The 22,972-nt window shown below is 48.4% G+C and overlaps 1 protein-coding gene across 1 annotated transcript in view; it reads left to right on the forward strand.

Moving 5' to 3' along the window:
- Lars2 (leucyl-tRNA synthetase 2, mitochondrial) overlaps positions 1 to 22,214 on the forward strand; it is an 89,625-nt gene extending 67,411 nt beyond the window's left edge. The window contains exons 15-21 of the mRNA XM_038323847.1: positions 9,117 to 9,217; positions 9,585 to 9,767; positions 11,062 to 11,231; positions 13,466 to 13,543; positions 14,622 to 14,733; positions 18,496 to 18,623; positions 20,438 to 22,214. Of these exons, the coding sequence (XP_038179775.1) occupies positions 9,117 to 9,217; positions 9,585 to 9,767; positions 11,062 to 11,231; positions 13,466 to 13,543; positions 14,622 to 14,733; positions 18,496 to 18,623; positions 20,438 to 20,617 (952 nt within the window). The 3' untranslated portion in view covers positions 20,618 to 22,214. The remainder of the gene's footprint in view (positions 1 to 9,116; positions 9,218 to 9,584; positions 9,768 to 11,061; positions 11,232 to 13,465; positions 13,544 to 14,621; positions 14,734 to 18,495; positions 18,624 to 20,437) is intronic.
- Positions 22,215 to 22,972: the final 758 nt, after the last annotated feature.

Genomic DNA, 22,972 nt, shown 5'->3' on the forward strand with positions numbered 1-22,972 from the left:
CACCTGGCCCAGGCCAGAAGAACTCTTGTTCTTCTTCTCTCAGTGCTGGGATTATTTATAGGTGTGTACCACCACACCCAGCCCAGGTTTTTGCAGTGATTACAATAGTATTATTGTTGTTGTTGTTGTTGATTTTTTGAGGCAGGGTTTCTCTGGGTAAAGAGTCCTGACTGTCCTGAACTCACTTTGTAGACTAGGCTGGTCTCAGACTCACAGATTTCCACCTATCTCTGTCTCCTGAGTGCTAGGATTAAAGGCGTGCGTTAGCACTGCCTAGCCATAATAACTTTAAAAGCCGTCATTCACAGTACTAGCCTGCAAAAGGAAGACCCGGGAAAGTTTCTGGTAATTCTGGGTGAGGCCGGCCTCAACTTGGTTTCTTTCTTGTTCTGCATAAGCAGCCACCTGGCGCAGTCAGGGTAGCAGGCAGCTGCTGTCTAGATCTTCAGTTTTCATAGAAATGACACCTAATGTAGCCTGTCGATCTATGCTTGGAATCTCCTGAGCTTGCTCCCTCTCTTCCTTCTTCCTTTAGAGGTGGGACAGACAGAGGTGGCCTCGGTGCCCAGCAGTGTCAGTCGTTCTAATTTCTGATCAGGGGAGGAGCCTGGACTAACCTGGAAATGGCTAGGATTCCAGCGTTGTGTTCCTGACTATGTTTCACAGACTAAGCGTCCGTGTAGATGAGAATAATCTGCCTCCAGGTGCAGTTGAAGGGGCCAGGAGAAGGCTGAGAATCAGAGCCTTTCAGGGAGGGAGGCCCAACATGGTGGCCAGTTTTCACAGCCTTCACTGGCAATTTAGAGTTTCTTCTGTGCAATCACCGAGATTAATGAACAACGTAGTTGCTTTCGCTGGTTTGTCTCCGAGTGCCATCTGTTGAGCAAGAGAGAAGAGCCCATGGGGATACTGTCCTAGTTGTGGCTCTGAGTCACGAGCGTGGCGATGTGTTGTGATCTCCAAGGAGACTGGTTCCAAGTCCAGCAACGTTCCTTATCTCCGTGTCTCCTAGTGCCCTGCTTGTGGTGTGTGTGCTTTTTTATGAGCGTGTCATTGCTCCGCCCAGTCGTCATGCAAATAGTATTGAATGAATAAGTAAGTGAATCCCCCATGAAGGCAGGAGAATGAGGTCCGGATTCTCTCATCCCTCCCTAGGTAGCTTTCCCTAGGGTCCTATAAGAGCAGGAGGGTGGGAAGGATCCCTGGGTCTAGGAAGATCCCTCCTCTGTGACATCCTCTGTGAGCACATAGGTACCCTGCTGACCTCTGCTCTGAAGTAGATGCCTATCAGCAACCCCCACCAACACCACCACCACCACAGCCGGAGCCATGGCACCCAGTGCCTCCCTTTCCTCCTCCTCTTGCTTCCACTTTGCCTCACCCTGCCAAGTTGTCCCTATGTCTGCTGAAGTTTCTTCATTCATTGAAACAAGCCTGATTTAGTTCAAACCCATTCATATTATCAAATACTTGTTATGACCTAGGTACCAAAAGGTCTCTTTTGCTGCTCCTTGGAGGGGGGCAGTTGGCAGGTCAGTCACTGGCCTGAACACAAAATGGTTTTTCCTGCCCCCCACTTACAGTTACTTACAGGTATCGTATAACACACAGTGATCATGAAAAGGCCCAGGAGTCTCACAGACATCCCAAGGGTGCTGGCTCTGTAGTGGGGCTGGAAGTACCAGTTTGGGGAACAAAGCTGATAAGGAAGTAGAAGTCTGTTGTCTTGGCAACTCTTGGGAGGAACAGAGGAGGGGAGAGAGGACATTTTTAATGACCCAGAAAGCAACTGGATGGGATTTGGAAGAAGGCATTCGAAACAGGGCCACATTCTTTTCCTTCCTTACACTCGGAGGGGTCCAGCACAGATTGGTCAGTGATGGCAAACCAATTAGCTCCCCACCATTACACCTCAGTGCCCAGAAGGCACCCAGTGCATGTGTGTTGAATGAGTAGATGATGCACTTTCCACGGTGACTCTTGAGTTTTCTAGTGAGCTGCACTTGCACATAGATTGAGTTTAGTGAGTTCCCAATCTCTGAGTTAGTGGAGGAGCCTGGACTGACCTGCTGAGGATTCCAGCACTGTGTTCCTGCTTACACAGACTGTGCCTCAGTGTAGTGAAAACAATCTGCCCCCAGGGGTGCAGCTGAAGGAGTCAGGAGACCGAAGATTCAGGGGTGTGGGAGTCTCACTCTCCTGGTCAAAGTAGGCCATGTCTGTCTTTATCGGAGAGGCACATTCATTCAGTCCGTGTTTGCACGTGTGGTTGGTGTGGAGAAGTCTGCAGAAGTACTGCTGAGACTCGGGGCCCTGGGGGACCATAGCCAGGCCGCTGGCACTCATGCCGTATTTTAGAAATTTTATGTATGTCAGTGTTTTGCCTGCATGTATGTCTGTTCACCACACATGTACATGCCCTAGAGACTGGTAAAGGGCATTTGGATCCTCTGGAACTGGAGTTAAAGACAGTGCACTGCCATGTGGGTGCCAGGAATCAAACCTGGGTCCTCTGGAAGGGCAAACAGAGTTCTTAATTGCCGAGCCTTCTCTCCAGCTCCCACCCCTTTCCCCATGCCAAGTTTGACCATCCCTGTGCTAAATACTTGTCTGAGGCAGTGCCTGCTGCACTACAACTGGGAGAAGCTGGAGTCCAGATGGACTTCAGAGATCTCGTAGCATTGCTTTCAGAAATTGAGACACATTCGTTATCAGAGCCTTGGTCCTGGAGCACTCCTGCTCCACAGGACACCTGCCAGTTATGAGGAAAAGGGCCAGGGTGGGCACCCTGGAGCCCTCGTTCAGAAACTCTTTGAAGTAGTTTTGAAACAAAAGTAAATGGTTCTGCTAGTAGTCAGCCTAGTCGGGTGGCAGTGGAGGCCACACTAGGTACTGTTTGCATGGCCATGTTTGCACAGATGGCTGGGTCATGAAGACATGTCATGGCTATGCCATCAGCTTGTACCCACCCAGGACTGGTGTGCTTTTCATTGTGAGTGCTAATTGTCATTTGACAATTTGATTTAAACACAGAGAGGAGAGGGGAAGAGAGAGAGTAAGAGGGAGAGGCCTAAGGAGAGAGATAGATAGAGCGGGGAGAGGGGGAAGGGGAGGGAAAAGGGAAGGAGAGAGAGGAGTTTTAAAAGATGGGGCAGAGGAGTACTTAGCCAGGGTTAGGGAGTTGCAATTCTACATTTTCCCAGGAGGTGGCAGTGGTGTGTCACTTGATTCTATGAAACAACAACAAAATACCAATAAGAATAATAAATAAAAAGATTCCAACTCCCTACCTTTAAGTCTTTTTCCTTTTAGAAAATGCCATGCTGCATAGCCTAGACTGGCCTCAACCTCAGTCCTGTCTCAGCCTTCTGAGTAGCTGGGGTTGCAAGTATGCTGCCGTATGCTCAGTCCCCTGAGTCTTTTTTATTTTATTTTTTCCTTTGAGACAGGGTTTCTCTGTGTAGCCCTGGCTGTCCTGGAACTTGCTCAGTAGACCAAGCTGGCCTCGAATTCACAGAGATCCACCTGCCTCTGCTTCCCGAGTGCTGGGATTAAAGCTGTGTGCCGCCACTGCCTAGGCTGTTCCCCTGATTCTTGATGCTACTGAGTTTAGTCACCATAGACATGTTTTGGGGGTGCTGGGTGTAAATCCATGGCTTTGTGTGTGGTAAGCATATTTTGTGCCACTGAGCCACACTTCTACACCCCTGAGTTTCTTTTTTTCCCCCGTTTCTTTGTTTGTTTGTTTGTGACAAAGTTTCTTTGTGTAGCTCTGGCTGTTCTGGAACTCGCTCTGTAGACCGGGCTGGCCTCAAACTCAGAGATATCTGCCTACCTCTGCCTGCCTAGTGCTGGAATTAAAGGTTTGCGACACCATGCCCGGCTCCTGAGTTTCTCCTGAGTGTGACAAAAACCAATGCCCAATGTGAGTGGAGAGTGGGAAAACCTCACACCCTGTTGAAGGGACGCTGGCACCTGAGATGGTAACAGCAACACTAAGTACGAGACAGACTTATGCTAAAAACATGCAATTGTGCAAACACAGAGCATCCTTGTGGAGCTCACTGAGGTACCTCTTGGTGTTGCGGGCAGTGTTCCTACTCTGTAGGGCACTACTTAGTCTGCCGTTGGTCTTAAACGTGTCTGCATCTGCCTTTCCCTGCTCAGCAAGGACTGTGCTGGTTGGTTCTTGTCAACTTGATGCAAACCTTGACATTTCTGGGAAGAGGAAATCTCTCTCTCTCTCTCTCTCTCTCTCTCTCTCTCAGGATTTATTTAATGTGCTTCAGTGTTTTGCCTGTATGTATGTCTGTGTGACAGTGTAGGATCCTCTGGAGCTAGAGTTACAGTTTGTATGTGCTGGTAATTGAATCAGGATCCTTTGGACCACTGAACCATCTCTCCAACCCTGGAAGAGGAAATCCTAATTGAGAAAATGCCTCTGTAAGATTGGTCCATAGACAAAGATATAGGGCATTTTTTTTTTTTTTGAGTAATGATTGGTGTGGAAGGGTCCCACCCCCTGTGCTTAGTGCCGTCCCTGGGCAGGGGCATCCTAGATGGTGTGAGAAAGCAGGCTGAGCAAGTCAGTAATCAGCCTTCCTCCAGAGTCTGCTTCAGTGTCTGCCTCCAGGCTATTTCCTTGACTTCCATCAATGATGGGCTGCGATGTGGCTGTGTAAGTGAAATAAACTCTTTCCTTCCCTTGCAAGTTGCTTTCAACCATGGTGTTTTATCACAGCAAAAAGAAGCTAATTAAGATAATACCTGTTTACCTCTGTGTGACAGTATGAACTTGGGGGGGCACTAAAATGAGGCAAACTAAAGTCCCATGCAATAGCCAACTTTATTCAGGGCATCAGACAATTTATACTCAGAGAGTTGAATAAAGTGTACCATCCCAAGGACAAGCCACACGTGGCAAAAACATGTTTTTCCTTAGAGGCTGTGGTGGTTTGAATGTAATTGACTTCATAATCTCATAGGGAGTGGCACTATTAGGAGGTGTGGCTTTGTTGGAGTGGGTGTGACCTTGTTGGAGGAAGGGTGTCATTGTGGTAGCAGGCTTTGAGATGTCCTATGCTCATGATACCTCCCAGTGTCTCAGTTGACTTCCCGTTGCCTGCAAGATATAGGACTCTCAGTTTCTCCTCCAGCACCACATGGTGCCTGCATGCTGCCATGCTCCCTGCCATGATGATAATGGACTGAACCTCTGAACTGTAAGCCGCCACATCAATTAAATTTCCTTTATAAGAGCTGCCATGGACATGGTGTCTCTTCACAGCAATAGAAACCCCGACTAAGACAGAGGCGTATGTTAATAACAGCTGAGCTGCCATGGACATGGTGTCTCTTCACAGCAATAGAAACCCTGACTAAGACAGAGGCGTATGTTAATAACAGCTGAGCTAAACTCACTCCTGTCCACTACACCTGGGAGAAACACGAAAGCACATTCCAAGAATCGTTCTGTGTTTTTGAAGAGTTTCCTCCAAGCACTCAGAATTCTTCTCACACAGCTCCATTCCTGGACTGCGTTCCAGCAAGTAGTCGTGCATGTTTTTCTCTGTTTTAAATCCTCCCAGTGTTACTTTGTAATTGGCTTAAAGTCCAGATGCACCATGCTGGAAGGCGAGGATGGCTCGGGCTGAGCAGCAATGCTTACCCAGTCCCTCCATCTTGCATCCCACCATCCCTCCCACCATCCCTCTGGGTCTCACCTCTTTGGCCATAAGATTTATGTTTTAAAGCAGGCTTCCATCACCTGGGCTCAGTGCTCTGGGGCAGAGAGGAGAGTAAGAGAATGGTCCTTATTGTAAGGGGCTAAAGCAGAGGATGGGTGACCTCTGTAAATTCACACAAGGGTGCTTTCAGTGCGGTTTTATTAGTTGCTGTGGATGCAAAGGAATTTAAAGCCAACTGGGCTACTTCAGTTTGAGGCTAGCCTGGGATGCAGAATGAGACCCTTTCTCAAAAAGCAAACAGATCGGTTGAAGAGATGGCTTAGTGGTTAAAAGCACTGGCTGCTGTTGCAGAGAACCTGGATTTGATTCCCTGCACTCACAGATGGCTTGCAACCATCTGTGACTAAGTTCCAGGGAATCCATTGCCCTCTTCTAACCTAGGGGCACCAGGCATGACCATGGTGCATATACATGCATATGATAAAAACCTTCACACAAAAAAAATAAAATAAATCTTCAAAAATTTTAAACAAAATCTGTTTTTGAGCTTGATGACTTTTGTGTACACACAGAGGAATCTCTTCTATCTTGACACAGTAGTTTGCTCATTTGGTCCTGTGACATCAACTAATACAGTCATTTGCTGAATGGGGCCTCAAAACATGATACTCAGCATTTATATTTTAATGTTGATTTTACTGGATTTTTTTCACCTTTGTAAATGGACCCCATCTCCCACCATTGCTTCTGTATACCCCTGTGCGCGTGCGCACACACACACACACACACACACACACACACACACACACTCATATGCTCATTTAAAAGAGTTTAGAGCAGGAAGGTGGGCTGCATCTCCGGCAGAGCATGTATTTAGCATTTGAACCTTGAGATTGTGGTGCAGTATGGGATTGACATACTCAAAGATCAGGAATCTTTTGTTTCTGGTCCTCATCCCTCTCAATCTCATGGCTACCCTATCTGCCCTCCTGAATCTACTAGAAAACGTTCTCCTCTTTGTAACTGCCCGCCCACAGCTGTTAGACAGGGACCTTTGCCCTTTGTGGGACTCACTGGATCACTACCCACCTAAATCAGATGACCTTGAACATAAAGTAAAAGATCCTGTGGGATTAACCTGCAAGGCTAACAGGGCTGTAGCTTGTTGGGTCCATTGAGATTGCAGAATTTCTGATTCCCTGAGTAGAGGCTCCCCCACCTGCCCTGTCCCCAGTGTTAGTGAACTTGCACCCCAGAACTAGGATGTTGGAAGGCTTGTGTACATGAACATTATCTTGCTGTCCAGAGCAGCATTAGATACTCCACATAGGATGGTGTCTGGAATTACTTGCTGAAATGCATCAAAACAGAATTGGGCAGATTCTTACAAAACAAAATGAAATAGGGGAGAAAAAAGAATTCAGCAGTTCTTAAGAATAAAACCATTGCGGTAAGTGTGGTGGTGCGTGTCTTTAATCTCAGCATCAAGGGGGGAAGAGGCAGGCAGATTTCTATGAGTTCAAAGCCAGTCTAACATACTTAGAGAATTCAAGTCCAGCCAGGGATACATAGTGAGACCTTGCCAGAAAAGGCGTGTGTCAGGACAGAACTGGAACAATGGATTCAGCAATTATGAGTGTTGGCTGCTCTTCTGCAGGACCCACTATGCTTGCCTGTTAGCTACTATGTTTCCCACTATGATGTCATGGACTCTAACCCTCTAGAATCATGAGCCCCAAATTAAATGCTTTCTTTTATAAATTGCTTGGTCATGCTTTTGTCATGGTAATACAAAAAAATAACTAAGGCACACCCAACCATTGATAGCTACCTCTGTAGAATAAGATGGGCCAGGAAGAACAGTGTCTTAGGTTCTATCACTGTGAAAAGACACCTTGACCATAAAGGAGCACACTGGTTGGGGCTGGCTTACAGATCCTTACCATCAAGGTGTGAAGATGGTGGTGTGCAGGCAGACCTGGTGCTGGAGAAGGAGCTGAGAGTCTACTGTGGTTGGACTTTCTTTTGAGCCACCAGCTCGCAAACAATGACCTGGAGACTTATAATTGATTACGAAAGCTCAGCATTAGCTTGGGCTTATTTCTAACTAGTTCTTTTTTTTAAAAAAAATATTTATTGCTCTTTCCCATCTTCCTCTTGGAGAGGCAGCTTCGCTTCTGCCTCTCTCCCTTTCTCCGCTTTTCCCCTCTCCCCTTTCTCTTCTCCTCCTTCTCTCTTTCTCTTTCTCTTCTCTAAGTAAAAAATGTCTACTTAAAAAAAAATTATTTATTTATTTATTTATTTATTTATTATGTATACAATATTCTGTCTGTGTGTATGCCTGCAGGCCAGAAGAGAGCACCAGACCTCATTACAGATGGTTGTGAGCCACCATGTGGTTGCTGGGAATTGAACTCAGGACCTATGGAAGTGCAGGCAATGCTCTTAACCTCTGAGCCATCTCTCCAGCCCCTCTAACTAGTTCTTATAACTTAAATTAACCCATATCTATTCAGCTACGTGTTGCCACATGACTTGTGGCTTTTACCTGTCCTCCTGCATGTCTTACTCTCTCTCCACCTGGCTGGCAACCTCTCATTTTTTTCCCAGCACTCTCTGTCCCCGGAAGTCCCTCCTAACCTCTTCCTGCCTAGCTAATGACCTTTCAGCTCTCTGTTAAGCCAGCCACAGTGACACGTTTTCACTCAGTGTAAAGGAATATTCCACAACATCCTACATCTGGATTGACAGACAGCAGGAAGTGAAAATGAACCACAGGCTTGGCTTGAGCTTCTGAAACCTCAAAGCCTGATCCCAGTGACACACCTCCTCCAAAAAGGCCATGCCTACTCAAACATGGCCACACCTCCTAATTGTATCACTCCCTATTGGCCTGTGGGGCCATTTTTACTCAAACTACCACAAAAAAGTAGATAATATTTAGATTTTTAACAGAAATGATCTATTCCTGCCCAACTTGTCAGATTTAAACTCTAAAAGAATCTAAGCATGTGCTATGTTGAGGGGAATAGTAAGTATCCTTTACAAAGACAGCCTTCAGTACTCCAGGCCTGATGGGCAGCCGGCACTGTGTGATGCATATTTTCATGCGGTCATTTGGTTCCATCTTCCCATGGACACCTTGAGACAAATTTCTCCTGCTCCCATGTTCTAGATTGGTATACTGGACACCCAGAGCAAGTAGGTGACTTTTGTGACTCATAGGCTTTCCAGACCTGAGACCAGTGTTCTTTCTTCTTCACCTCTGGAAAATGGATCTGAGCTTAACCTTAGCTGCTGCTTTGACTTAGTGTTACCACTGCATCCAAGGAGCCTACTTTTAGGTGTGGTCTATAGAGATGACTTGTGATACCTTGTGTCCTTGCTGCCCCACATACACCGCCTTATCCCCCTGTGATCCTTCCTCAGGGAGCCTTTCCATAAACTGCTAGCCCAAGGCCTTATCAAGGGACAGACATTCCGCCTTCCGTCTGGACTGTGTCTGAAAAAGGAGGATATAGACTTCACAGGTAAAGTGGGCCCAGTCTGCTGGAACAGGTAAGAACCAAGGCCAGGTTCGGGAGCTTTTAAGAAACCAGCATCTATTAGGTCCTGGCTGGGGGCAGAGGCTAAGACAGATCCTGGTCAGGCCTCTGCAGACTGCTCCCAGGACTTGTTATCCCCTCCTAGCAAGCCCCATCCTGTGTAACATAGTGTTTGCTTGGGCATCCCTCCTCCAGGACCTTTTCCCACAAGGCCTTGAAGCACAGCTCAGAATATAGGACCTCCAACCTGCCTACTTCCTTGACATGCTAAGAGCAGCTCTGCTTTCCTGAGCTCCCTGTTCAGGACCCATTCGGAATCATGCATTGTTCTAAGTATTCTTTTGGCTTCTAGGTCCTGCTCCTGTTTGTGCAAAAACAAAAGAGAAGTTAGAGGTGACATGGGAGAAGATGAGCAAGTCCAAACACAACGGGGTGGACCCCGAGGAGATTGTGGCTCAGTATGGAATTGACACAATCCGGCTCTACATCCTCTTTGCAGCCCCTCCTGAGAAGGACATCTTGTGGGATGTAAAGAGTGAGTCTCCTTCCTTCGGCTGCCTGCTTCCTCTGCGGTCTGCCCTGAACTCTGAAAGAACTGAGGAAGAAAATGTCTTACTGGAAACAGTAGTGACGAATTCTAGAAGTCATCTTGTCCAGCCTTCTGTTCCTCTCTAGGACCCTAGCTCTCCATTGTTGAGGGGCCTCGGGTCCTTAGGGGGAGTGGAGAGGGGGTTCCCACTACATATGCACAATCCCCACTCCTCCCCCTACACTTGCTGGCAGTGGGGCCCAGCGCAGGCTCTGTGCCAATTATAACATGGTCTCTGGACAACTGTTTCCTTGAAGACCGAACCCTGCTCTTACCTAGGCCTATCGAGCTGCAGAGGCAACTCTTCTTTCCACACTCCCTGAAAGTTTTTTCTAGAACAGAGTCCTCCTCCCTTACCAACATGATGCCTGGATCCTGGGATCACGTGCAACATCAGCCACTCCCTGCTAGCTCCTCTTCCCCCAGATTTGTCTTTCCAAAGCTTTCATTTTGCCCTTGAGATCTGCATGGATGTGGATGTGGGAAGTGAAAGCCAGTGCCTATGGAAGGAATCCGTTTTATCTCAGGATTGGCTGGTTTTCTCACGACGTCTTGTGGTGATGGGTCTGGACAGAGGTGACAGATACCACCCTGACAAACTGCCTGGAGTAACAGGCGGGACATACAGAGCTGTGTAGGCACTGGCTCAGCTTTCACCTTTCTACTGGGCAGGTCCCCGTATCTGCTTCTCACAGATATGAGACAGCCTCCAGCTGTCCCCACTGTGTCCTCTCTCTTGAGAATACCCAACCCAGTGGCCACGGGGTTCAGGAATCTGTACCCACACCCAGGACCAAGTGTGCTGTTCTGCTTCCCCAGATCAGAGCAACCACTGTCTAACCGCTAGACTCGGTGACACACACACACTTCTGGCAAGGTGAGGGGTTGTTAGCTGACCTCACACTGTGCCACAAGGCTTTTCCCAAGCATGTTGTACAACCACTGCCAGTGCTACCTGGCCTCATGAGATCCCAGCTTCCCTAGTATTGACAACTGTCTTGAGTACGCTGTTGGCCCCAAGGCATGTCTGTCAGAGTAAGTTTGCTGATCAGAAGGCAGGGTGCTGATGCCCATCCCAGAGCAGGTGGCAACTGCTGAGCAGCCCTGCTGCCTCTGCTCAGAATACCAGGGAGACCAAAAGGGCTTAGGGTTAGAGAGGATTCTGGAAGGACCATGGGGCTTTTCTCATTCCTTCTTACCAGTACTCTTTCTTTGTCTTCTTGATTGCCACAAAATGCAGCTGATGCTCTCCCTGGAGTACTGAGATGGCAGCAGCGGCTGTGGTCCCTGACAACGCGATTCATCGAGGCCAGGACCTCTGGGTCAGTCCCCCAGCCTCAGCTGCTGAACAACAAGGAGAAATCCAAGGCCCGAAGCCTCTGGGAGTACAAAAACGCAGTCATAGCTCAGGTCAGAACCCACAGACCTTGGATAACTGTGTCACTGCTCACTCTGAGGGAGCCTTTGTCCAGTGGTCTGTGCAGCCTGCACACCCTGAGGAGGGCCCAGTGGTCTGTGCAACCTGCACACCCTGAGGAGGGCTCAGTGGTCTGTGCAGCCTGTGCACCCTGAGGAGGGCCCAGTGGTCTGTGCAGCCTGCACGCCCTGAGGGCCCAATGGTCTGTGCAGCCTGCACACCCTGAGGAGGGCCCAGTGGTCTGTGCAACCTGCACACCCTGAGGAGGGCCCAGTGGTCTGTGCAGCCTGCACACCCTGAGGAGGGCTCAGTGGCCTGTGCAGCCTGTGCACCCTGAGGGCCCAGTGGTCTGTGCAGCCTGTGCACCCTGAGGGCTCAGTGGTCTGTGCAGCCTGTGCACCCTGAGGAGGGCCCAGTGGTCTGTGCAGCCTGCACACCCTGAGGGCCCAGTGGTCTGTGCAGCCTGCACACCCTGAGGAGGGCTCAGTGGTCTGTGCAGCCTGTGCACCCTGAGGAGGGCTCAGTGGTCTGTGCACCCTGAGGAGGGCTCAGTGGTCTGTGCAGCCTGCACACCTGAGAGCCCAGTGGTCTGTGCAGCCTGCACACCCTGAGGAGGGCCTAGTGGTCTGTGCAGCCTGCACACCCTGAGGAGGGCTCAGTGGTCTGTGCAGCCTGTGCACCCTGAGGAGGGCCCAGTGGTCTGTGCAGCCTGCACACCCTGAGGGCCCAGTGGTCTGTGCAGCCTGCACACCCTGAGGGCCCAGTGGTCTGTGCAGCCTGTGCACCCTGAGGGCTCAGTGGTCTGTGCAGCCAGCACACCCTGAGGGCCCAGTGGTCTGTGCAGCCAGCACACCCTGAGGAGGGCTCAGTGGTCTGTGCAGCCTGTGCACCCTGAGGGCTCAGTGGGTCTTCTTTCTTTGTGAGATAGACCCGATGCCTTGATTAATTGCTGCCACTGTTTTTGCTGTTTTACTGAGACTTCCTGATGGAAAGAGATGCTTTCTAAAGACTGGCTGTCCCTCCCACCCTGTCACCTTCTTCCACCGTGACCTTAGGAAGCCACCTATTTCCTGAGTCTCTGGAGTTGACCTGCAGATGAAACCAATCTCTGACGAGACATGGCACATTGTGTTAACAGGGGTGCAGAGATGAAAGAAACAGAATGCCATAACATACCTTCTCATTTTATAGATGAGTTTAAGACCCAGGCAGGTCAGATGTCTTGCTTAGAATCCTACAGCTAACGAGGAACTGAGCACAGACTGGGATCCAAGCTCCCTGAACTCATCAGGAGTTCGTCCACTTGGTTACTTGGGTACACAGTGTCCAAAGGACTTGTTTTAGGTTAATTTCTCTAAATACGAGGTTATTTTTCATGGGTATCTGATAACACAAATTCTCCTTGGGCTGATTTTTTTTTTACTTGTTAATTCAGGGTTGGATGTAGGTTGGTAGTAGACCGTGCCAGTGCCTGGGTTCCTCCCTGAATTAAAAAGAAAAGGGGGCTGATTCAAGCCTGTGGAGTCATCCGAGGCCACTTCTTGCCTGGACTGTAGCTCAGATGACATTAATGGCATAGCAGGATTTCTGTTTGTTTTTGTGACCTGATCGAGTGGCTCTGAGTCTAGCATGCCCGTCTAATGGCATTTCTTCAACTTTATTTCCATCCTCTGTGTAGAGGAAGTCACCACGTGACTCTGGGAATCGGAGTGGTGCCAAATTATTGCTCTCATACCAATACATGTTCTCTCTGGAGCATAGGTCAGATCATTCATGAGTTGTTTCAACAGCTGGGAACTCCTGGCATCTCAAAGGTGTATCATTTTCTTTTCTGCAGTGGTGGGGAATCTAGCTCCAGGCCTCACTCCCGCTAGGGCTAGGTGAGCGCTTTACAGTGGTCTGCATTGCCTGCTTTATCTACTATTGTCTTTATGTTGTCCACTGCCTCCCTGCTCAAGCAGCCAGCATTGTCTTCTTAAGCCTCTTTTGTGGGAAGCAACACAGTCTCAGATGTGGAAAGAGAGGCAGTCTTAACAGTAAAACAGCATTAACTTTGAATTTAAAAGTCTTCATGCTCATAAAATCTAAGCTTTATTCAAGACAATAAATGTATTTATAAGTATCTTTTGTTATATTCAGTTAGCTTCTTTTTATCATTCAGTTTTCTTCCAGAAAGCTAAAACGAATTTCTGAAGAAAGTGAGTAAAAATCAATTTTTTGCCAACAGGTGACCACCCATTTCACAGAGGACTTTGCGCTGAATTCTGCAGTTTCTCAGCTGATGGGACTCAGCAGTGCCCTCTTGGTAAGTACCTGGGCCCCACTCAGTAACTGAGGAGCGAGGGGAAAGTGCTGGGGTAGGACTTACTGCTTCAAGGATAAAGATTTATCTATCTATTATGTCTGCAATGTTCTGTCTGCAGGTATGCCTGCAGGCCAGAAGAGGGCGCCAGATCTTATTATAGATGGTTGTGAGCTGCCATGTGGTTGCTGGGAGTTGAACTCAGAACCTCTGGAAGAACGGTCTATGCTCTTAACCTCTGAGCCATCTCTCCAGACTCAAGGTTTTAAAGGTTGTCTGAGCAAAGTTGTTTACTTTTCTGAGACAGGGTCTTACTACATAGCGCAGGCTGGCCTTGGACTTATGATGATCTTCCTGCTTCTACCTCCTAGCTTAAAGCCTTTTTTTTTTAAATCTCCAGTCTTTTGTGAGAGGACATAGAGGCCCCGGGGGTTAGAGGAGGTTAGATGTCGTGTCTGAATGAGTAGTAACAAAGCCAGGGCCAGGCTTAGGCCTCTCTCTGTCCTAACCTTAATCCCCTACTGCCTGATTTCCTGAGCATGTCAGGCTATTTCCTTGGCATTGTGGCATTGTTAATGTTTGTATTTGTTTAACCTAGATGGAACAGAGTTGTTACTCCCAGTGATAAAAAGAGCAGTCCTTTTCAGGCCCCTCACCACTTTGCTACATGTAACTCCAGTTTTTCTTGCTAAGGGAAGAACTTGTCAATAATTGTAGATAGAGAGAACCTACACCCTGGTATTCCACAGGAAAACCTTAGGCAACAGTTCTCTGCATTTTCCCCTGGGCCACAACACACAGGAAACCTTGCAGAGTGCTTATAAGTTCTGACCTTGTTCCCAGTTTTCCTCCCTTGCTGAGGCTTAGCCTCTTCCTCCGTCAGATGAGGAACAAATTCTGCTCTTGAAGGGCAGTTGTGAGGACTGAGTATGAGTCTCCGAGAAATCCTTTGACCTAAACAAAGTGGAAATAAAGAATGTTTCTCCCACCTGCTGAGCCTCCAGATTCTACTTCATTCATGGCCTGTCCTACCCCTGCTTATTTTGTACCCCAGTCTTAAACCTTCCTTCCTCTTCCCTAGCAAGCCTCTGAGAGAGTGGTTCTCCACAGCCCTGAGTTTGAGGATGCTCTGTGTGCCCTGCTGGTGATGGCTGCCCCCATGGCTCCTCACATAACCTCAGAGCTCTGGGCAGGTATGTAAGAGGGTCCTTGTCTAAGTAGTTACTACTGACGAGCATTTGCCCAAGCCTCTCACTGATCATTATTTGTGTAGCTCAGCAAAGGTCTTAGAGTGCTCTTCGTCCCTTGAGGGTTCAGCCGCTCACTGTGTGTGTGTGTGTGTGTGTGTGTGTGTGTGTCTGTGTGTCTGTGTGTGCGCGCGCACGCGCACATGCATGCTTTGTTGTGTGTGTGGGCATCTATGTGCCATGAATGTGAAGGTCAGAGGACATCCTTTGGGTGCCAGTCCTCATCTTTCTACTTTGTTTTAGACTGGTATTAACCACTGTGTAAGCCAGGCTAGCAGGCCCGAGAGCTACTACAGGTGCCCTGGTGTCTGCCTTCTGTGTCCCCTTAACAACAACTTGGACTACAGATGCTTGGGCTACTGTGTCCAATTTTCATATCAGTTCTGGGCATCCAAACTCAGATCATCGAGCTTGCTTGACGAACACGTTTGCCTTATCCACTCATCCCTGACCTGTCTTCATTGTGAACTCATGAGTTAAGTTCAGATTTTATCTGTTTTGTTGTCCAAGCCACTTCCACAAGTGTTCGTCCAGACACCGAGTCTCCATTCCACCAGGTCCTCTGATTGTTTTTGTCTCGGGTTTGTTGTTGTTGTTTTGTATGTTTATCATTAGTTTCTGGTGTTAGAAATTGAGTCCAGCTTTGTGCTCGCCAAGTATGAGCTCTACCAGCTCCACCACTGAGCCACACCCCAGCCTCTGATGCAATGGGGATGTTGTTCTTCCAAAAGCATGCGAGCAAATTCATGTCTCTGGGAAAGGTCAGCATGAAGTGGCCTTGCTTCCTGTGCATTTTCTTGACATTGCCAAGGCCGCTGAAATCAGTGTCAGCACAGGTTCAGGCCCTCCTGGCATACTCAGTGGAAGTAGCTAGCACAGACAAGGATGGGGAGATGAGACTAGAGACAGGCCCAAGAATGCCACCAGGAGAGGGCTGCCATACACAGAAACTGTGACCCCCTCCCCGAGAACTCCCAGCAATCACTGTGGGCCACCAAGGCAGCCTGGCGTCCTGTACTCTCAGTGGGATGGGGGAGTTTTATTTTCTGCAAGAAGGTCAGCTCTCCAGAGGTGGGGATGGAAGGGGTGCAGCTGGCCCTGCGTGATAGCCCTGCATGCCAGAGCCTTGGTGCTTAGCTCGGCACCCAGACCTTCCCTATTTGACCTGTCACCTTGGCTGTGTTGTGTTTGCCGTGCACACATTGGGTATTTTCACTTAAAAGAGCAAAGTAGCAAAAACTTGCACCTATGCAGAACCCCAAGCTCCATCCCCTGCAGCCGAGCCACATCATCCAGGGAAAGCCTGGTGAAGCACTGAACCTATAAATAAGCATCCTGATTACTCCAGGAAGTCTGGGCTTCCTTGTGTTTCAAGTGGAGTGTGTAACAGCTTCTGTCCCCAAGACCCTTTCATCTCCTAGACATCCTGTATGGCTTCCATACGGAAGTTTGGGAAACCTTCCCGTTACATCTGGGTCACAGGACAAACCACTACCAGCTCAGCAAAGAAAGGCATGATTATCTTCTTCTGGTGACCTCCATCTTACTTTTAGAGAAGGAAGAAGTTGGAATCTTTTCTACATTGGCCAGAAGGCCATTAAGACCCTTGAGAAGTACAACATCTCAGGCCAGGGCCAGCTGGGCACCAGGGGGGGTCATGTCTTGTACTTTGGCTCTAAGGAGTCTTCACTTCCCTGCCAGTACCTGGCAATACAGGATCACCTGAGTGTCAGATAAGAAAACTTACAAAGCTACAATGAATGAATATGCCAAAGTCAAAGCAGAGACCATGGGGTAGAATGCATCGGTGCTATTAGTGGCTGGTCCACAGCACAGGCTCACCTAAGGACTTAGTTTTGGTTTGTGAGAAGACGGGGAGCTTGTGGTGGGCACAAGCCAGCAATTACTAACACATGTTTGAATAAAGCTGATCCTGTGTGTGTGCAATGCTAATGTCAGACTCAGGACAGTGTTCATGCTACCAAACCAATCCCAGTATAATAATATTTTGTAGGAAAACCTACAAATCAATAGGGAAGGAAGCTTTATGCAAACAAACTTAGTTTGGAAAGTTTGCTTTGTGATTTTGAAGATAATTTTTATATTATATACAAAATAGATTACTACTAAATTTGAAAGTTAAATAGGAAGGAAAATGAAACCTTTCAAAGAAACCAAAAGAAGGGAGCTGGAGAGAGGGCTCAGAAGTTAAGAGCACTGGCCACTCTTCCAGAGGTCCTGAGTTCAATTCCCAGCAACTGAGATCTGGCGCTCTCCTCTGGCGTTCGGGCATACATCGAGGCAGAATGTTGTATGCATAATAAATAAATCTTAAAAAAAAAAGAAACCAAAAGAAACTGATTTGAACTGATTTCACAGTATGGGACAAACTCTATACTTCAATATCTTTTCCAATTACAGAGCTGTGAGTGTCGCGTGCTGGAGCACTTGCCTAGCATGTGCAAAGGCTCGTCACCAGCACAACCGTAACATACATACACGTATGTATGTGTGGAGCACTTGCCTAGCATGTGCAAAGCCCAGGCTCATCACCAGCACAACTGTAATACACACACACACACACACACACACACACACACACACACGTATGTATGTATAAAAGCAATAACTGCTTCTTGTGGAAACCTGTAAAACAGTGTTTTTGAAAGAAAAAGGGGGGCTGGAGAGATGGCTCAGAGGTTAAGAGCACTGATTACTCTTGAGGACCCAGGTTCAATTTCCGGCAACCACATGGCGACTCCCAGCTGTCTGTGACTCCAGTTCCAGAGTGTCCGACACCCTCACAGACACACATTAAGGCAAAAACGCTAATATGTATAAAATAAAAATAAATATTTTAAGAAAGAAAAGGGGGATCTTGAGGTATAGATTAGTGGTGGAGCATATACTTAGCATGTCTGAGGGTTCCATTCCTAGCCCTAAAAGACAGAAGGGAGAAGCCCCTGCACTCTCTGGAAGAAGCCTTGAGAGGCTTTATATCTGACCACCTTCATGTGGCCTACCCTGAGCCAGAGGCTAGAATATGTAGTAGGGTGAGAGAGCTAAGTTCTCGGGAGGGCTGAGAACATCCTTCTGTCCAGTGCACTCTACGTGGAAAAGGACCGGGGACAAGATTTTGATACCAAAGACTAAGGTACTCATGACAGGAGAGGCTGTGAAGACAGCCTGTACTCAGGGGCCAGTTCTCAGGAGACATCTCTTCCCCAGCGAAGGGGTAAGCCCAGAACCTTGGCAGTCTTGTTTTGCTGCTCATTTCAGAGTTCCATGTCCCATCTTCACATCTCTGCGTGCTTTTTATAGAAAGGCTGCGTGGAGCATGGGGTCACAGACCAGCTGTGGGAAGAGGTCAGCTCCTCCCTGGGCACCAGGGCACCGCTTGGTTCTCAGGCTCTCAGCAGTCTTCACTTCTACCCCGCTGATCAGCCATAAGTCACAAGAATGTCAAATAGGGAAAGGTTTTAAAAATTAACAAGAAATCTCTGATACTGGCACAAGAACCCAAGGCAGAAGTCAACAAAACAAAAAGACTAGCACCCCTCAGAGTGGCCGGTCACAGCCTTATGGGAAACATCATGTTATGGCATCCCTAGCTTCCTCGGAAGGCTCGAAGCCAAGGGCAGCCTTGCTCCCTGTTCATGAGCCATCTGTGTGTCCAGAGTGGCCCGACTTCTGTGCCTTGTGTTGCAGGCTTGGCGCTGGTACCAAGCAAGCTCTGTGACCACTATGCCTGGGACACTGGCGTGATGCTGCAGGCCTGGCCCACGGTGGACTCACAGTTCCTTCAGCAGCCCGATATGGTTCAGATGGCTGTTCTGGTGAGTGACTCCCACAGCCGTGGTGCTAGACTGTGGTCTGCAGACTGTCCCTCTTCTTCCAGTGACCCATCGACCCAGTCCCCAAGCCAGCCCTACAGCACAGAGGTCTGTGTTCCCTTCCCCATTCCTTCACTATATCCCAGAAGCATGCAAGCCTCAACTCTCGGGGACTTCCAGACTTAGAAAGGGGAAATACCAGCCCGATCTGCCTTAATGACTCAGTGTCTTCCTAGTGCATTTAGGAGCACCTGGGTAGGCTTGAGGGGACAGGGTGGGGAGATACATAGAAGGTGACACACGTCTGTCAGTAAAGAATACCTCTGTAGGGCTGGAGAAATGGCTCGGAGGTTAAGAGTACTGCATGCTCTTCTAGAGGACCCGAGTTTGATTCGCAGCACCCATGTAGTGGCTCACACTACCTGATGCTACAGTTCCAGCCTCCACTGGCACCAGGCACACATGTGGTGCGTAGATAATACAGTCATGTAAAATAAAATAAAAAAATTAATGTCTCTGTCAAACATATTTTAGTAAAGTTACATAAAACTCTTTTCCCCATTTTATTTATTTATTTTATTTATTTATTTATTTATTTATTTATTTTGGCAAGCTGTACCATTTTCAATATATAAAGGTAATGAATGAGGGAAGTTCAAGGTTCAAATTTTTGTTTTAGTTTGTTTTTAGGTTCTGGGGTTGAACCTAGAGTCCAGGGCATTCATTCTCAGCAAGTAGTGTCTTGCTTAGCTGCATTCCCAACCCTGTTCTTTTCTTTCTTCTTTGTTTGCTTGTTTGTTTGTTTTTCAAGACAGGGTTTCTCTGTAGCTTTTTGTGCCTGTCCTGGAACCAGGCTGGCCCTGAACTCAAGAGATCCACTTGTCTCTGCTTCCTGAGTGCTGGGATTTAAAGGTGTGCACTACCATTGCCAGGCCCTAACCTCTTCTTATGTTTTTCTTTGAGACAGGGTCTCAGTAAATTGCCCAAACTGACCTTGAACTTGATCCTCTTTCCTCAGCCGCCAAGGTATCTGGAATTACAGGCCTGTGCCACCAGGCCCAGAAAGCGTAGTTTGTTTTGTTTTGTGTTTTCCTATAAACCTTTAAAGTCAAAACTAGATCCCTGTAGTTTCCCCTCTATGCAGAATTGATGTGTTTAATGTGAGACAGTTTTAGGGACATCTGTTAATGGCTTACGTGGCAGAAGGTGAGGAGACCAGGACAGGCTTTTACCTGATCGTCTGGCAGATAGGTGCAGTGGAGCTAGGTCATGTTCATCCAAATGTGGCTTTCCTTGTTTATCGGAGGCTACACCATTCTTAGTTAAGGAAGCAGCTCACCCACGTCCAGTCCTGACTCTAGGCCAGGCATAGTGCTAGGTCATAGGGATGCAAAATCAAACAAAAGCCAGGCACAGTGGTTTACTGATATTCTGAGGCAGGAGGGCCACTGTACGTTGCTGCTAGCCATGGATACACGATACGACTCTGTCTTAACAAAAACAAAAAATCCACTGGGACAAGAGGGTTCCTATCCTCAAGGAGCTTAACCCAGACAGACAGAAAAGCACACAAGAAGGAAAAGCATAAACAAAATGAACGTGTATTGTGGAAAGTGCCAGCATCACATCCACCCTGGAGACTGAGGAACAGCAAGTCCCTGAAGGCTGGCCAACAAGCCTTGCCACATTGTGCCTGCCCCAGACATGGACCTTAGGAAGCCCATGTTTAGGAAGAGTCCTTAGCTTAGGAGTCGGAGCACCATGACAGCCGCCTCCCTGTGGACTCTCCTCACTCTCTCTGTTCTTTTCCTTCTCAGATCAACAACAAGGCCTATGGCAAGATCTCTGTGCCCCAACAAGTTGCCCAGGACCAGGACAAAGTCCAGGAGTTGGTTCTCCAGAGTGAGCTGGGCGCCCGGCTGTTGCAGGGGAGAAGCATCAAGAAGTCCTTCCTCTCCCCCAGGACTGCCCTCATCAATTTCCTGGTGCAGGAGTGACCAGGGCCTCAAGGACCCTCCTCTGCCCAGGTCAAGGAAAGGACGTTAGCTTACGACAAGCAAAAGGCAAACATCAGGGCCATTGGCCTTTTTTCCGGGACAGACTGGAGTCAGCAGGGGCCTGAGCCTAGGTGACAATGGATGCGGACAAAGAGGAATGAGGGGAGAAATTCCCGTTGTTGTCCTGCGACCCTCCACTCCCACTCAGGGTGTGGAACTACCTGAGATGCTGCTGGGTGGGAACAAGAAGAAGAGCAGGGCTGGCAGACAGCTAGGAGCGTTTGCACACAGCTCTGTACTGTCTCAGGCACTTCTAAGGAGTCACACAGATTAAAGGGGCCATGTAGGCTCAGGAGCTGCACAGAGGTCGGCGTCCAGGTGGTGCTGGCTGGACTTTTGGCTTCCAGGACAAACAAAACCCTTTGGTGTATGTTCAGGGTCTCACTTGTGGGACTGGACGTGGACACTGGCATCTCTACAAATTGTTCTGAGTGTCTCCAGCACCTTTCACATAGGTGTCACATAGGTCTCTTGACCTCTTCTGGGTCTGAGGTCCATGCTCTGGGACGGGACTTCGCTTTACTTCTGAGCGTTTCCGTGTGTGGAGTGCACTGTGTGGTGAGCGAAACTGTGTTCTGAGCTGCTGATCCCCGCCAGGGCCCCATCACAGCCCAGCAGGGGTTTGAACCCCAGGTAGCTCACGTGGGCCTCAGATAGTGATGCCCTCAGTTTCCCCCCCGGAAGGTCACTAGCAAAAGCAAGTTCACCAGAGAGGAGTTGTTGTGTCCTGGGTGTCACCTCCTGTGTCCAAGCTGCTCAGGAGTGGAGCCAGCTCACCAGTAAATTAGACAAAGCTCATTGTTATGAGAGTCATTCGTAAAGTGCTGAGCAAGGGCTCGATGCCTAGTTGTGGGGAGGAGAGAAGAACTTAGCCCTTTCAGGATGCGGAAGCTCCATGTCTACAATTTAGTGTCACCCAGAGGTGGCTGTCATTGTCTCCTACCGTTCAGATAACTTTTAGTGTCATACTTGTATATCACTCTGAGACGTATCTGTGATCTCGGAAGAGCCCTGTTTTCCAGTTCTGAGGGTTCACTGGGAACAGACCAATGTCCGCCACCATTCCAGGCCCTGGTTCTTGCTGCCTCCTGGAATGCCTGTGGTCTGTCACCTTGAACATACGTCACCCTCCATCTAGGCCGGGCTCATCCAGGCCCATGAGCAAGAGAGGCTCATGCACAGGATCTTGAGCTTGACACCGTGCCGGGTCTCCATGCCTAGAAATTGTAATTTAATTGTAACCATCATAAGGGATTTAGAATTTTTTACAAGTGAAGCTACTGAGGGTATAGCTCAGGGGTAGAGTGTGAGTCTAGCATGGCCAGGCTCTAGGTTCCATTTCCAACACAGAAAAGCAAAGCAGCTCTACCAGAGGAACTGTGGCAGCACACGTGTGATCCCAGCAGAGGAGAGGCAGAAGGACCATGGGTTTGACGCTATCTTTAGCTACATTAGACTCTGCCGCAAAGAAAAACTACCAGTGATCCTACCACCAAAGTTTGAGAACACTGGATTAATGAATGTTTCTGAACCATAATTTCTACCCAGTCCTTTCTCCTTCATTTTCATCTTACCTGGGATGAGTTTGGCCCAGGACTGTGAGGAAGTAGAGGTGGAAGAGATTTGGACCAGAGTGGAAGGCAGAGCCTCAATTCTGGAGAGCTGTATTATGAGGATCCCCAGGCGGACGCAGGTGACTGTCCCGTGACACACAAGAGTACGTGAAGATAGGGGGAGGGCTTTGGTTTTGTGTTCTCCAGGAATAAGCTCAGTGGCCTTGATGAACTAGGGGTAGACAGTCCTTCAGTTGGGTGTTCTCTGCCCTAAGCACTGGACCAGTAAAGTCTGTGGGCTTCTGGACCCACACACTGGGCGTTGGAGAACATTCTCTCCAAGAAGATGAAACTTGAAAACATGAACTCATTGGTACTTCCTAGGGGAGGTAGATATGATGGAACAATTGGGCAGAAAATTGTTCCCTGTGGGTGAGTGCATGGGGTGTGGTGTGATCTGAGTCAGAAACTCATTATCTCAGTTTCTACAGAGCCCTAGAGGGTAGGAATTATTCTCATGAAGATGAAACAAAACAGAACAAAAACACAGCAAGCTGAGAAACTTAGTAATTTGCCTAGCTTTCAAAGCTAATACACAGAAGAGGCAGGGTGTAAACTCACATCTGGCTTCTTCATGCTGTCCTGCGGTGTCACTGGCCCTCACCTCAACGCCTGTCGCGATTGAAGTATGACAGCATGGTAAGATGTCAGCCTTCCCAGCAGCTCAAGGGAAACTAGTCAG

Source organism: Arvicola amphibius, chromosome 3, assembly GCF_903992535.2.
Source record: "Arvicola amphibius chromosome 3, mArvAmp1.2, whole genome shotgun sequence".
NCBI classification, from domain to species: Eukaryota; Metazoa; Chordata; class Mammalia; order Rodentia; family Cricetidae; genus Arvicola; species Arvicola amphibius.